General features: G+C 55.8%; 1 protein-coding gene across 1 annotated transcript in view; it reads right to left on the bottom strand.

The window, feature by feature from the left end:
- The window catches only part of ADCY1 (adenylate cyclase 1), a 112,060-nt gene that overhangs the window by 83,705 nt on the left and 13,918 nt on the right, over nucleotides 1-14,437 (bottom strand). Inside the window, exon 2 of the mRNA XM_047850384.1 lies at nucleotides 12,663-12,812. Within this exon, the coding sequence (XP_047706340.1) occupies nucleotides 12,663-12,812 (150 nt within the window). The remainder of the gene's footprint in view (nucleotides 1-12,662; nucleotides 12,813-14,437) is intronic.

The following is a 14,437-nucleotide window of genomic DNA, read 5'->3' as shown; positions in this document are numbered from 1 at the left end:
AAACAAAACAATACCCTCTCTCCAGAAAAACTTGGTAGAACAAGCAAAGAATGATGAACAAGCAAAGTAGATAGTTGCAGGATACAATATCAACGTACAAAAAGCAGTTGTATTTCTACATACTAAGAATGACCATGTGGACATTGATATAAAAAATACAATCTCAGGGAGACTGGGTGGCTCAGTCAGTTAAGCATTAGACTCGCGATTTCAGCTCAGGTCAGGATCTCACAGTTCATAGGATCAAGCCCCACATCAGGCTCCATGCTGACAGCACAGAGCCTGCTTGGGCTTCTCTCTCTTCCTCTCTCTCTCCCCCTCCCCTGCTTGTATGCACATGCTCTCTCTCAAAATAAATAAACTTTAAAAAGAATTACAATCTTACTTGCAATCACTCAAAAAATGGAATTGATAGGGGTAAACATATCAAAACATGTACAGGACTTGCATGCTGAGAACCACAAAACACTGGTTTAAAGAACTTAAAGAAGATCCAAATAAATGGGGAGACATACCATGTTCATGGACTGGGAGACTCAATACAGTAAAGATGTCAATTCTCCACTTAACACAGATCCTATCAAAATCCCTGTAAAGATTTTAGTAGCTACAGGGCAGATTATTCTAAAACTTATATAGAAAAGCTAAGAAACAATAACAACTAAAATCCTTCCGAAAAAGAACAGCAAAGTGGGAGGAATCACTCTACTTGCTTTCGAGATTTATTATACAGCCACGTTAACCAAGACTGTGTGGAAGGATAAACACATAGAGCAATGGGACACAACACAGACCCAAGAAATAGACTCCCACAAATACACACAACTGATTTTTGACAACCACAGAAAAGCAGTTCAGTGGAGGAGGTCTACAGAACTACCATACAATCCAGCATTATTTACAACAGCCAAGACGTGGAAACAACCTCAGTGTCCATCGATGGATGAATACGTAAAGAAAATATGGTACCCGTATATGATGGAACATTATCCCACCATAAGAAGAAGGAAATCCTGCCATTTGTGACAACATGGATGGACCTAAGGGGTATTATGCTAAGTGAAGTAAGTCAGAGAAACAGAAACACTGTAGAGTCTCACTTACATGTGGAATCTTTAAAAACTGAGCTCAGAGATGCAAAGAACAGACTGGGTGGTTGCCAGAGTGGGGGGGGGGGTAGGCAAAATGGGCACAGGGAGCAGGGTGGTCAAAAAGTACAAGCTTCCAGTTATAAAATAAGTAAGTTCTGGGGATGTGATACACAGAACGATGGCTGTAGTTAACCATATTGTACACTTGGAAGCTGATGAGAGTAGGTCTTAAATTCCCATCACAAGAAAAAAGAAACCTGTAACTATGGTAGGTGAAGGATGTTAACTAAACTTACTGTGGTCATCATCTCACAACCTATACATATACCATGTATGTTGTATGCTTTAAACTTATACGACATTATGTTGATTATATCTCAATAAAACTGGGGAAAATGGCAATGGAAGACGTATAGCATTTTCAACTGATGGACAATAGACACCCACAGGTAAAAAAAAAAATGTACCTTGATCTAAAACTCACACATTATACAAATATTAACTCAAAATAGATCACACAGTTCTATGTAAAAACATATATAAACTTTCAAACTTTTAGGAAAAAACTTAAGAGAAATCCTTGGGACCTAGGGCCAGACAAAGAGTTCTAGGACTGGACACCAAAAGCACAATGCATAAAAGAGTCAGTTCACAAACCCAACTTCATCAGAATCAGAAGCATTTGCTCTGCAAAATATTTGTTAAGAGGGACTAAAAGACAAGCTACACACTGGGAGGAAATGTTTGCAAACCACACACCTGCCAAAGAATATTATATATTCTATAATATATAAAGAACTCTCACAGCTTAAGAATAAAAGTTGGATGATAATGATGATTATGATGATAGATAGATGACAGATGGATGACAGATGTGATAGGTAAATATGACAGATGGATATGATAAGTAATAGATGAAAGATAAATATGATAAATTGATATGACAGATAGATGATAGATGTGATAGATAGATAGCTTGATATGATAGATGATAGAAAGATAGATACATAGATAGATAGATAGATAGATAGATAGACTGATTCCCTTAGACAGATAGATGATAGATAGATTACATAGACAGATGATAGTTCCAGTTAGATAGATAGTAATACATAGACGATAGATAGATAGATCGATATAGATCAATAGATCCAATAAGAAAATGGGCAAAGACATCAACAGAAATTTCTCCAAAGACCTCCAAAGAGGACACGGAGGTGGCAAATAACCACCTGAAGAGATGTTCAACATCACAGCCACGAGGGAAATGCAAATTACAGTCACCATGATACATCAGTACACACCTATCAGAAGTGTTACAACAGAAAACAGTGACACCAGCACCTGCCGGCGAGAGCGCAGAGAAACGGGATCCCTCATGCTTTGCTTGGAGTAAAAAGCGATCCGAGCACTCTGGAAAGCAGCTTCACAATTTCTCAGTGAACATGCCACACGGCCCAGCAACAGTACTCCTGGACGTTCACGCCACAGCAACGAAGACTTACGTTCACACAAGGAACTGTAGGAATTCCAACAACTCTTCCCATGACAGCCCCAAACTGGAAACCATCAATTTGTCCTCCAGCAGCTGAGAGGTCACCATGGAACACCACTGGCAATACAGGGGGTGAGCTGCTGATACAGCAACAACCTCCAGTCCCGAAAGTCTACACGTGTATGATTCCACATACAGTCACTCCTGCCATGACACATTTACAGAAACGGACAACAGATTGGTGTTTGCCAGCATGAGACTGGATGTGGGGAGGAGAGGCGGGGGTCCACATGGCGCCGGGACGTTCTGTGTCTGGGCTGCTCCGGCTCGGCCTCCTGCCGTGGGGAAACATGGTGGCTACCCAGGATGCCCATGTGGTTTCTCACAACTACACGTGAATCTATAATCAGCTCAAACTAAAAAGCTCAGTCAAGAGAAAACACAGAAGCCGGGCATGGAGAGAACCCTGGTGCGTGGCCAGTGGGAAGATGGCAACACCCTGCCGGGAAGCCTGGCCAGTCCTCCAAGCTCAACACTCGTGAGCCCACGATTGCACCCCGGCCATCCAGCCCAGAGAAATGACTTCCGTCTCCCAACACTCCCGCGGGAGCGTTCTCAGCAGCACGGTCTGTAACGGGGACAACCAGGACGCCCACCAACCGACAGACTGCAGGACGCAGACCCTCCCCATGGCAGGTACCCACTCAGCCACGAGGAACCGAGCGGCTCCGACACACGCTGCAATGCGGACGCGCCTCGACGACCCGACACTCGGGGAAGGCAGCCAGGTGCCACAGGCCACACACCGTATGACCCCATCTGCCAGAAGCATCCGGAACAGGCAGACCACGGAGACGGGACACAGACCAGGGGGTGTCTAGGTCTGGGAGGGGAGCGGGCACTCACGGCCAAGGGGCACGAGTTTCTTTCCGGGTGATGAAAACATTCTAAAATTAGATGGTCGCGATGGTTACTCTACGGGAAAGCCGTTTTGTTTTTTCGAACTGGAAACTGAATTGATGGTATGTAGGCTATAGATCAGTAGGGCTTTTTTTTTTTTTAATTAAAAGTGAATTAATGACTATAGTTCTTCTGAAGGGCGCAGGGAACTGGCCGGACGTCTTTAAGAGGTCATCCCAGATCATTTAAATGGGGCTGTTTCCTGTTGACACATTTCCTCACGCGGTGGGAAATCAAAAACGCCCATTTTCCTTGGTATGATGACAAACCAAATACGCGCTCTATAAACAGCCATACGTTACTTTGGGATCACGACTTAACACAATTTGGGGAACAGCAGGGCCCTTGAAGCAGAGGCCTCTGTGCTCAGGGCCCAGGGCCAGGAGGCTGATCTCGGGGCAGGGTCTCAAGTGACAGGCTTCCCGGCTGGGCTGTGGGAGGTGGCAGGGGGGAGGCCACCTGGGAGCTACGGGGTGACCTTCAGAGGCCTGTCACCCTGTCCCCACACTCTCCAGCTGTGACAGCCTCAGACCTCAGAGCTTCACCACCCAGTCGGGCAGCCTTCCCACCCCACCCCGACCCCTACCCCCAAGCCAACGGACACAGAGCTGCAGCTCACATCCTGCCTGCCCTACCTCGTAAACACCTGTGACCCCTCTCTCTGCTGCCCAAATGCCCATCTACTGCTCCCACTTCTCCAACTCTACCGGAAAACTCCTACACATCCTTCAAAGCCCCAGACAAATATTTCATGATGTGTTGCCCCTTCTCCATGCTGCCCGCCCCGTGGACCCCCCACTCCTCCACACAGCCCACCCCAAAGGACTGGCTGGAGCTGTGTCCCATGCACAGTGTACCAGGCTCCCACTGTCCCGGTGTCTCCAGAGCCTGGTGTGGGCCAGACATTCAGATGCACGGGGCCATGGATGACCATCCCCCACAGGAAATCCATAACTGCCTCAGCTCTAGAACTTACTCATGAACCCGTAAGTTCAATTCACAATGTGGGATGCCCTAGGTCAGCTGACCTGTTGGTGGGAAATGCTCGCATGCCGGCTGGGTTGTAGCGACCCCGTGTCCCCGTGACAGGGAAGAGATCACAGACAGATGCGTCCAGCGTGTGCTTCCGGCCAAGCCGATACGCGAGGGGCTGCGTGGGGAGTGAAGGGGTCGTGCATGACAGGCAGCCAGAGACTGACCGACGTCCCCCGTCAGGCCCAGGACACACAGAGGAGAGGAACCTCCCACCTCTGCTGCTCAGCAGCCCAGGGCCTGTCCACACATGTGCAGGGCCTGGCTGGACGTGGCTGAGCACCGGGGCCTCCGGCTGGGCCTCTCTCTGAGGCTGCACCAGCAGAAATCAAGCGTGTGCTGCAGAGGGAGGGAGGCCAGGCCCATGCTGACCCCCACAGACCCCCGAGTGGCCTCAGAGGACACTGGGGGAGGGGACACTTCTGTGGGGCAGGAAGCTCAGCCCCTCCCCAGTGATTCTCACAGACGCAGCAACTAAAACCCAGGCATCTTCTCCCTTGGGACCGTGGTCAGCATGGAGTGGCCTGCTCTGCGTAGTCCCCCATGCCCAGGGCAGGCAGCTGCAGACGGCACCATCCGGGGTTCGGAGGCAGAGCTCCCCAAGCTCACTCAGGCTGTACCCGAATCCACCAGGTTGGCCTGCTGGTCAGAGGAACGTGTTTCCCCACTGGCTGTGGGCCGGGTCTGCTCTCGGCACCACGGCCGCCGGTTCCTGGACGCGGCCCCATCTCGAGGCCCCCCAGAGCTCCCCCTGCCCAGAGCCCCTCGGAGGTCCCCTCACCCCAGCCAGAGGAAACACCCATCTTCCAAAGGACTTGGGTGAGGAAGTTAGACCCACCCAGAGAACCCGCTTTTACCATAAATGTATCCTAATCAGGCCAGTAACCAGGGCCACCTGAGCTGGCAGACGAGCAGCCCAGGGACGGTCAGCGACCCGCTCATGAGGCCCAGAACCTGGTCCTGGTGCCCACTGGGCCTCCTGCCTCACAGGACACACAGCAGAAAGGGGAGGAGCCCAGGAGGGCTGCCCAGCCTGCTTCTCCCCACTGTCAAATCACACACCTGACTTCCACACGGATGCAGCAGATGCCATGGTCTGAAGGGTGTCCCCTCAACACCCGCGTGTCAAAGTCCTAACCCCCACATGACTGTATTTGGGGAAGGGGCTTTGAGGAGGCTTAATGAGGTCTAAGGGTGGAGTTCTAATCTCACAGGACAACTGTCCCGATAAGAAGAGACAGCCACATTGCTCTCTGTGCACGTGCACCGAGGAAAGGCCACATGAGGGGCTTTGAGAACTCAGCGGGATGCGCCTGCCTCACTGCAGGTGGAAAGAGGCATCCAGCCAAAAGGAGGGAGGCCCCCTGTTCCCGTGGGACCACCCACCACGAGGTACCCACACACAAGGCAGGAAGGAATGCTGAGCAGGTCTGCTTTCCAGAGCTGGCTGCCGGCAGGGGGAATGGGGGTGTCCTTTGCTGCCCCTGCAGCATTGCCCAAGTCAGAAGGTCTGGTGCCGCTGGCCTGAGCCAAGGGTGTTGGAGGACCTGGGGTGGAGTGCCATGGCCCGAGCTCTGCTAGGGGGTCCAAGGGAGGAGCGCCGTGGCCCGGGCTCTGCTGGGGGGCCCAACTGGATTCTGCTGGGGGGCCCAGGGAGGAGCACCGTGGCCTGGGCTCTGCTGCGGGGCGGCGGGGGTGGGGGTGCGGTCAGGGAGGAGAACCATGGCCTGGGCTCTGCTATGGGGGGTCCAGGGAGGAGCACTGTGTGGAGTCAGGGAGGAGCGCTGTGGCCCAGGCTCTGCTTCCCCGGTGTCCGGGCAGTCATGGGGACAACACACAGGGCAGTGTTGGCCCCTGGCCGGCCTCGACCCCACGCACTGCACACTGACGTGCCAAGGGGTCCAGACGAAACCCACTCCCCACTGGGCTCCAGGAGACAAAAGGCATCCAGGCAGCCACACCCGTGAACACGGTGCTGGGAACCGGGGCCGCCCCCGCATGTGCATGTGCCCTGTGTGTTGAGACTCAGGAGGACTGTCCCGTGCTGACCGGGGACAATCGAGGCTGGAATGGTGCCTTCTCCGCACCTCCGCACGCCCGTTCGGCTCTCACATGGGGCTGGCAGCCTGACGTCTTACTTCCGATGCCACATCAACACATTTTAGTGGCCATGGGCTTCCCAAATCCTTGTTTTCCTTCTCGAATCAGTTTCTATAGCAGAGGCCCTTCTGGGAACTTGTGCGTTTCGTCCAGGTTTTCCGATATCCTGGTGTCTACTCACCCTGAGTATGTCCCTGGCATCTATTTTTAACCCGGCTTCATCTGCAGCCGCTTAACTGTCCCCGAGGCCCTTCTTCGTGTTCCTCGGCTTTCCTACTTCAAAGACCCAACTTTGGAAGTTTTTTTCTGAAGGCAGAAGACCCTTGTTAAAAGACCCAATGCATCCTTTCAGTCTTTGAACTTGGGGATCTGTGCACCCAAACCTTCTGCTGAGTCGTGGCTCGGGACATGTGGGGCTGGAAATGGGGAACGTGGCTGGTTTCGGTGGGGGGGGGGGGGTGCGGGGGAGGTCCTGGGTCCTGGATGTCGGCCTCCACTGCCCTCAGTGAGCTCAGTGGATCACCGCCTCCTGGGACTCGGCCACGACCCTGCGCAGGAGCTGATCTGGTGGGAAGGGGGGGAGGTCTCCACACCCCCAAGTCCTTCCCAAAGCAGTCCTCCTCGGAGACACGGACAACACACGTAGCTGTTTCCAAGTACGCCAGAGAGCCTTCTAGAAGTCGAGTAAGCGTCCATGCAGCAGACGACTGCCGCCCACCCTCTCCCACACCCTGTGTCTCCAGGGGCTGCCCCGGGAAGGGCTACAGAGCTGTTCCAACAGTCCCAGCTTCGAGACGCTGGGGCAGGAGCAGAACACCAAGGTTAACAACTCAGGGTTTGCAGCCACGTGGTTGTACTTTCCTCTAGATTTACCTCCACACACGGAAGCTGTCAGTTCTAAGCCACAAGGGGAGGGGAGGGATGAGCACCCCCTTCCCAGGGGGGTGGTTCCAGGCACCGGACACCCCACCACCTGCACTGAAGAGGAACTGATCTACATGGTGTCGGATCTGCAAACAGCGGACAGGGCCCGCCAGCCCCTGACTCCGGAGCAAAGCAGTGCAGCCAACAGGGTCCTGCCCAGAGCAACACAGCCCGGCTGCTGGACAGACACGGGTTCTAAGGCAGGGTGTTTGCATTTCAGAGCAGGGCCCTCACTCTCCCCTCCCCTCCCCTCCCCTCCCTTTCCCTCCTGCAAGCCCACAGGCCAGGTGGTCACACAAGCCAGGCCCATCCTGCAGGCACAGCCCCAGGAGGTGAAAGGCCTGCTCTGGGCCCTGCCCTCTCCTGTCAAGAAGCCTCCAGCCCAGGGACTCCTGGGTACACACTCGTGCCCTGCCCCCACCCCCAGTTCTCCCCTCTGCCTTCACCCCAAACGTGCGTCTGACCACGCCTCCTGCCTGCAGGCACTGTCAGAGTCCCGCACTCGGTCACACACCTTCCACGGCTCCCTCCCTCTTCTCCCGTGGCCTCCCAGCTGAGGCCACAACAAATAAGCGAGTCCCCTCGACCACCACGCGCACTGGGTTTCTCTGCCTCTGCTCGTCCCCGTTCACCCCACCCAGGACCCCATTCCTGCCCCCCGCCAGCAACCTTGCCTCCTGCAGAAGCCAGCAGGCAGGCTGCACCAATGGCTGTTCCAGAGCCGGACGCCCCGGCGGCCCCGCCCAGAACTCTGGGACCCCCTTTCCAGAATCAGGGTGTGTCCCTGGCACCCCCTCCCACAACCAGGATGCATCTGCCAATATCCCGTCCTCCCACATCACCCAGGGCACCGTCTTACTGGCTCAGGGTCTAGAGAACACCCTAGAAGCTGCTATTAAGTTGGACTAATTAAGTTGGAACATGAAAACACAGGCAAACCACGCCCAGGCCACATGGTCAGGGCATCCCTCACCTGTAACCGTGGGACTTCAGGCCACCTCTTGGCTGTCCTGAACCTGCCAGGTGGGGATCCCTGGGCAGTGGTGATGCCCCAAGTGCCTGCAGATATGTGAGAGCCGCTAAGAGGCACTCCCCCTCTGCTGTCCCACAGACAGGGCTTCGTGAGCTAAAACCAGCCGGGCCAGCCAGAGGAAGGCCATGACCCTGAGTACAGGTCACAAGGCCACCGAGGGAGCCGCTGCCGGGTGACAGACCCGATCCATGGGCTCCATCAGGAAAGGCATGGCCAGTCACAGTCCGGCTTGCCCACTCTTGGGACGGCCAGGGATGCCTGGAAACAACCCGTCCTCTCTCACCCTCCTGTTCCGAAAGCACCAGACGAAACCACCAAGGGAAATGACCGATGCACCTGAAAATAGGAACGACTGAATTTTTACACAAAGAAGTGTGAGGCAAAGGGAACATGCCTGGGGACACGGGGCTCCTCCTGAAGGAACGTCAGCCTCTCCACAGTGAGCGGCTGGTCCACACACACAGGGACACACACCACAGAGAAATCCAAACGGCACATGCAGGAAAGTGGCATCCACATCAGTGAGCGGCCAGGAGGCGCCACGTCCTAACAGACAGTGGGGTGTAAAGGACCAGACTCATCACCGGGGACGCGCACCAGAATCCGGGGCCGAGGCCTCCCACCCAGGGACCTCCAGCCTGGGAATCTGCATTTCTGGCGGGTCGCCAGGGCCTGCTCAGAGAGCCACTGCATCCCAGAGCTAAGTGCCGTTGGGTGTAACTTACAAAGATAAAATAGAGCACAACAGTATTTGCACAACAGCTCCAGACCCAGAGAGAAAAACGTGGTCATATCTGCCCTCTCAACAATGTAACTGAGGGAACCAAGTCTCTGTGAACAAAGACGCTCATGAGGAATGACATTTTTAAAACAATATTAGGGGCACCTGGGGGCTCAGTCCGTTGAGCATCTGACTTCGGCTCAGGTCATGATCTCGCGATCCGTGAGTTCAAGCCCTGCGTCGGGCTCTGCGCTGATAGCTCAGAGCCTGGAGCCTGCTTCGGATGCTGTGTCTCTCTCTCTCTCTGCCACTCCCCTGCTCACGCTCTATCTCTGTCTGTCTGTCTCTCTGTCTCTCTCTCAAAAATAAATAAACATTAAAAATTTTAAAACAACAACAGCAACAAACAGTGTCTCACTGTGCTGGGAACAGTCACACACGTGCACATGCACACGTAGGGCAGAAGCGGCGGCTGCCTGAAGGCAGTGGCAGAACCCTCCACGGGAAGATGCAGAAAATAAAATCATACAGACACCAGAACGACAACGACGTGGGGAAAGAACACGCACAAAGACCAGACCCGGAGAGTACAGAGCACTCGCTGGGCTGGCGGGACTGGGTGACATTCACCATTCTGCAGATTCCCTGCCAAATGAACGTCAGCCCTGAGCCTCCGCTGGGCTCCCTCCTCCATGGGATGAGAACACGCGCCCTTGCTGGCACGGCCACTTCGGACCCGCCTGAGCGCCCGCACAGCAGCCGTGTGGCATCAGGAGTGCGTGTGACCGCTGACTCCTGGGGCTGGGGCCGAGGGCGTCGGGGGAGCATGCGCCTGGGAGTCTCTGCACACGCAGCCCACACCGAGGCCACCACTACCACAACGCACACGGCCCCCCTGACCTCCGGGGGTGCACCGGCATTAGGAGACCCTCAGGTGGTCTCCGGGAAACGCAGCAAATGGACAGGAAGAAATGAAAATAGACAAACACAGAGCAAGCAGAGAGAGATATCAGAGAACAGAGAGAAAACAGGAGGAAAAGCAAAGGTTAGAAACACACAGAACGACCCGAAACGCCACTTTTTCCAGGACATCAGGGGCCTGGAAGGGGCCACTCCGGGACCCTGTGGGGGCGACAACACTATGCTCAAGCGTCTTGGAAATGGTCAAGAGACCGTCTGCGGGTGGGGGCAACGCCCGTCTGGAGAAATGCTCAGGGCACAGCCCCCGAGGACGCACAATCATACACACATGTGTGCGTGTGTGCGTGCATGTGTACACACACACTTAGACACTCACAGCCCTGCACGCACATGCACACTTCCACACACACATATGCACACACCCATGTGCATACACACACACACACATGCATGTGCATACACACATGTACACCTATACTCACATCTGCATGTGTACACGCATACACACGTGTAGTTATACACAAACATACACAATTTTACTCACATCCACATATACACATGTACGCACACGTGCAGACACAAATATACACAAATATACACGTGTGTGCACACACTCATACACATCCACGTGTTTGCACACATACACACACGTACACACTTATACACAAAAACACGTGTGTGCACATTTATATGCACACATATACACACATGCACACACCCACACGGATGCATGCACATTTACACATGTCCCCACAATACACACATGCACATGCGTGTACAGAAACCTAGGCGTGCACACACAGTCCACATGAATACAAACCCACACACGTGTGTACACACACAGACACATATACACACATACGCTTGCCCCATGCTCCACACATCCACATCCACGTGCACACGGACAAATGCATATGTGTCCACGCAGGTGACACACACACATGTGCACATACGCACAGCTACTTATCTCCAACAGACAAGTCCATCCACAGACGCACACACACGTCTAGACATACGTACATCGTCTACTTCTAAACCACACCCTACCTTCACTGTAAACACTAGGTAGCGTTACGTATCTATAAGTAAACACACGTGTGCAGGTTTTAAATGCGCAGCCAGGACTCCACGCCTTCCATCTGCAAGACAGTGGGCTCTCGTGTACCAGGCAAGTCACCAGCCACGCCCATGACAATGAGGCTGAGCCCCCGACACTCTGGCGAGACGGTCCGGGGTCTCCCTGGTGAGGGCCTCGCCTGAGGCTCCCAGACCACCCCGTGGGCCCCAGGACAGCAGCAGACCAGGAGACACCGCCGAGAGGGACCAGCCCGGAGACACACGGCTGACAGTGGCTCCAGGTGGTGGGGACCAGTCCAGCTCACCCCTTAGACTGGGGTGGGTGGCCTCACTGCCCCCCAGGCTGTGGCAGGAGCCGGACAGGGTGCCCCCCAGGCTCACGGCCGAACCGCTAGCACGAGGCCACGGGCACGGCACTCTCAGGGCCCTGGAGGCTCTGCCTCTCCGTGGGTCACGCTGGCCGGCAGGTCAGGGCCCACCATCCCTGCACCCACCGGCCAGGCCCTGCCTCGTCTCCCTCCACCCTGCTCCGGGAAGCTGACTACAGCTGAATGCCACCTCAACACCCGCCCCCAGCAAACACAACACCCCCATCTGCACTTTTAGCATCTCAGCCCCCTCCAGGGCAACACACCCACACTCGGCTCCACAGCCCTCCCTGACTCCCCAGCCCTGTGGCGTCACCTAGGCACACCTTGTCTCGCTGATGGAAACTGAGGTTGGGGACCACACAGGGTGGCAGACCTGCACCTCCACGTCTAGGAGCCCCCACTGCAGCTGCCCTGTCTCCTCTGACTCGCCAAGGGCCACCTGGGCCTGAAGTCCCTAACCACTCCCACCCTACGGTCCCGTGCTCCCTGCCCCACACCCCAGGCCCGCACTCCCCACTCTGTGCCCCCTCACCCTGCCCCATTCATGTGCCCAGCTCTGTCCCCCCTGCCCAGTCCTCTCACCCCAATCTCCCCACTCCGTGCCTCCTCCCCACACCCCATGCTCTCCACTCTGTGCTCCCTCACCCTGCCCTACGATCCCCACTCCACGCCCCACTCCTAGCCCCGTGCTCCCATCTCCATGCCTCCTCCCCTCCCTGGCTCCCTGCCCCAGGTCTCTCACCCCATGCTCCATTCTCTACACCCTAAACCCCCCACCCCGTGCTCCCACTCTGGGTCCCCCACCCCATGTCCCCCATATCCTGCTCCAGGTCCCCCGCCCATGTCCCCCGCCCCGTGTCCCACTCCAGGTCCCCTCTCCGTGTCCCCCGCCCCCTGCCCGCTGTATCCCTGCAGACAAAAGCCCCACCACACTGACCTGCTTCTCGTTCTCATCTTCCAGCCTCAGCCGATCTTCGATGCAGTTCCGGGCTTGCAGGAAGGCTTTCCGCTGGGAGCGCTCAGCCAGGATGCGCACAAACACCCCATACATGTTCACGCTGAGGAAGAGCAGGGCGTTGGCACCAAGCTGGAGGAGAGAACAGTACAGAGCACCAGGCGCGTGGGGCGCTAGCTCGACGGAGGCTCAACGCCCCCGACAGCGGCCCGCAAGACGACCTCACCCTCTAGGGTGCTGCGGGGCCGGCCTGACCCACGGCGCGAAGTGGGCGTCACATGACTACGAGCCATCAAGGCGGGCACATCCCTCCTCCTGGGCTCGTCATGGGGCAGAACGGTATGCCAGGCACGTCCCCCAAATTCACGTGGAAGCCCTGACCCCCAGGACCTCAGAGTGGGACTGCGTTTGGACATGAGATGTTCCAGGAGGTAATTACGTGAAAACGAGGTCACCAAGGAGGGCCGGAAGCCCGTGTGACTGGTGTCCTCATAAGAAGAGGAGACCAGGACACGGACACACAGGGAGGGACGACCCTGTGAGGCCCGGGGAGGAGACGGTGTCTAAGCCACTGGGCAGAGCTGTGCTGGGCGTGACAGTCACCCCAGGTCACCATCCGAGGAAATATGAGCGCGAGGAGAGAGCAGCCACTCCGTGACCAAACAGTGGAGGAGAGCAGATCAAAAACACTAGGAAGAAAGGACCACAGCACCATAAGCACAAAGGGTCACCCGAGGTGACTGAGCATCCAGAGTCCTGTGATTGGCTCTCACTGCCTTCCGGGGACGGGAATAAGGAAGGGGCTGGCGAGAAGGACCCGTCTGGGGTGCCGGCCAAGGCCCACACTCGGAGGCTCACACCTGCTGGACCAGGAAGGAGGCCCTGAGGGACGTCCTGCTTTCAGCAGCCTTAATTCAAGGCCAGTACAGACCACCAGGGAGCCCACGATGGCTACACCACAGGTCGTGGCAGACCCGGGGAGGACCGGACCACACTTCCCCACTCAGCCTCCTCTGCTGGTCTGTCCTACCTCTCTTGGGCACAGGGGACAGGGCCCCCAGGCCGTTCACAGAGACAGAGAGGACACCCACCCACCTCCCCAGGGGCTGCGGTGTGTCTGAGCATCACACAAAGCCGCTGTCCTCAGTCTCTGCAGAGAGGTTGGGTTTCTGTGTCTGATTCGACGTGGGCATTTCCCTCAGGTTCTGAGGGTCACTGCTACTCCTGCACCAACCAGAAATGCCCCCCACCCAGCACTGTGACCCGCACACAACTGTACAGGACGAAAGAAACACAGAGGCAGGCTAGCAGCAGTCTCTGGTCAGACAGCCCCGCCAGGGACAAGCGGGAGGGCAGACTGAGAGCCGTGTGCATGGAGAGCCCGCAGCACTGGATGGGGCCGGAGCTGGGGCAGGGGGCTGGGGTGCAGAGCAGAGACCACACAGGCCACACAGGGACAGACTGGGGCCCACGGAGAGCACATGGCACCTCCTGTGTCCAAGCCCAGGAGAGTGTGACATGTTCCTCAGGAGGGATACACAGGGCCGGGGTCACAGACAGCAGAGCTGTTCGAGGAGGTGACAGGAACAGGAGAAAGCCGGGAACACGAATCCCCAGGGCCTGGCACATGACCATCCTTGCCCGAAACCAGGGTGAGCTCGCCAGCACACCTGGCGGCCCAGGTTCACATACACCTGCTGGAGCTCATGTCTCAACACACTCCGGAACGTATCCCCAGGGACAGCACCTCCCACACA

The sequence above is a fragment of the Prionailurus viverrinus genome, chromosome A2 (assembly GCF_022837055.1).
Source record: "Prionailurus viverrinus isolate Anna chromosome A2, UM_Priviv_1.0, whole genome shotgun sequence".
Lineage (NCBI taxonomy): Eukaryota > Metazoa > Chordata > Mammalia > Carnivora > Felidae > Prionailurus > Prionailurus viverrinus.
Note: the sequence above shows the minus strand (reverse complement) of the source record. Positions and strands in the feature narration are given on the sequence as shown.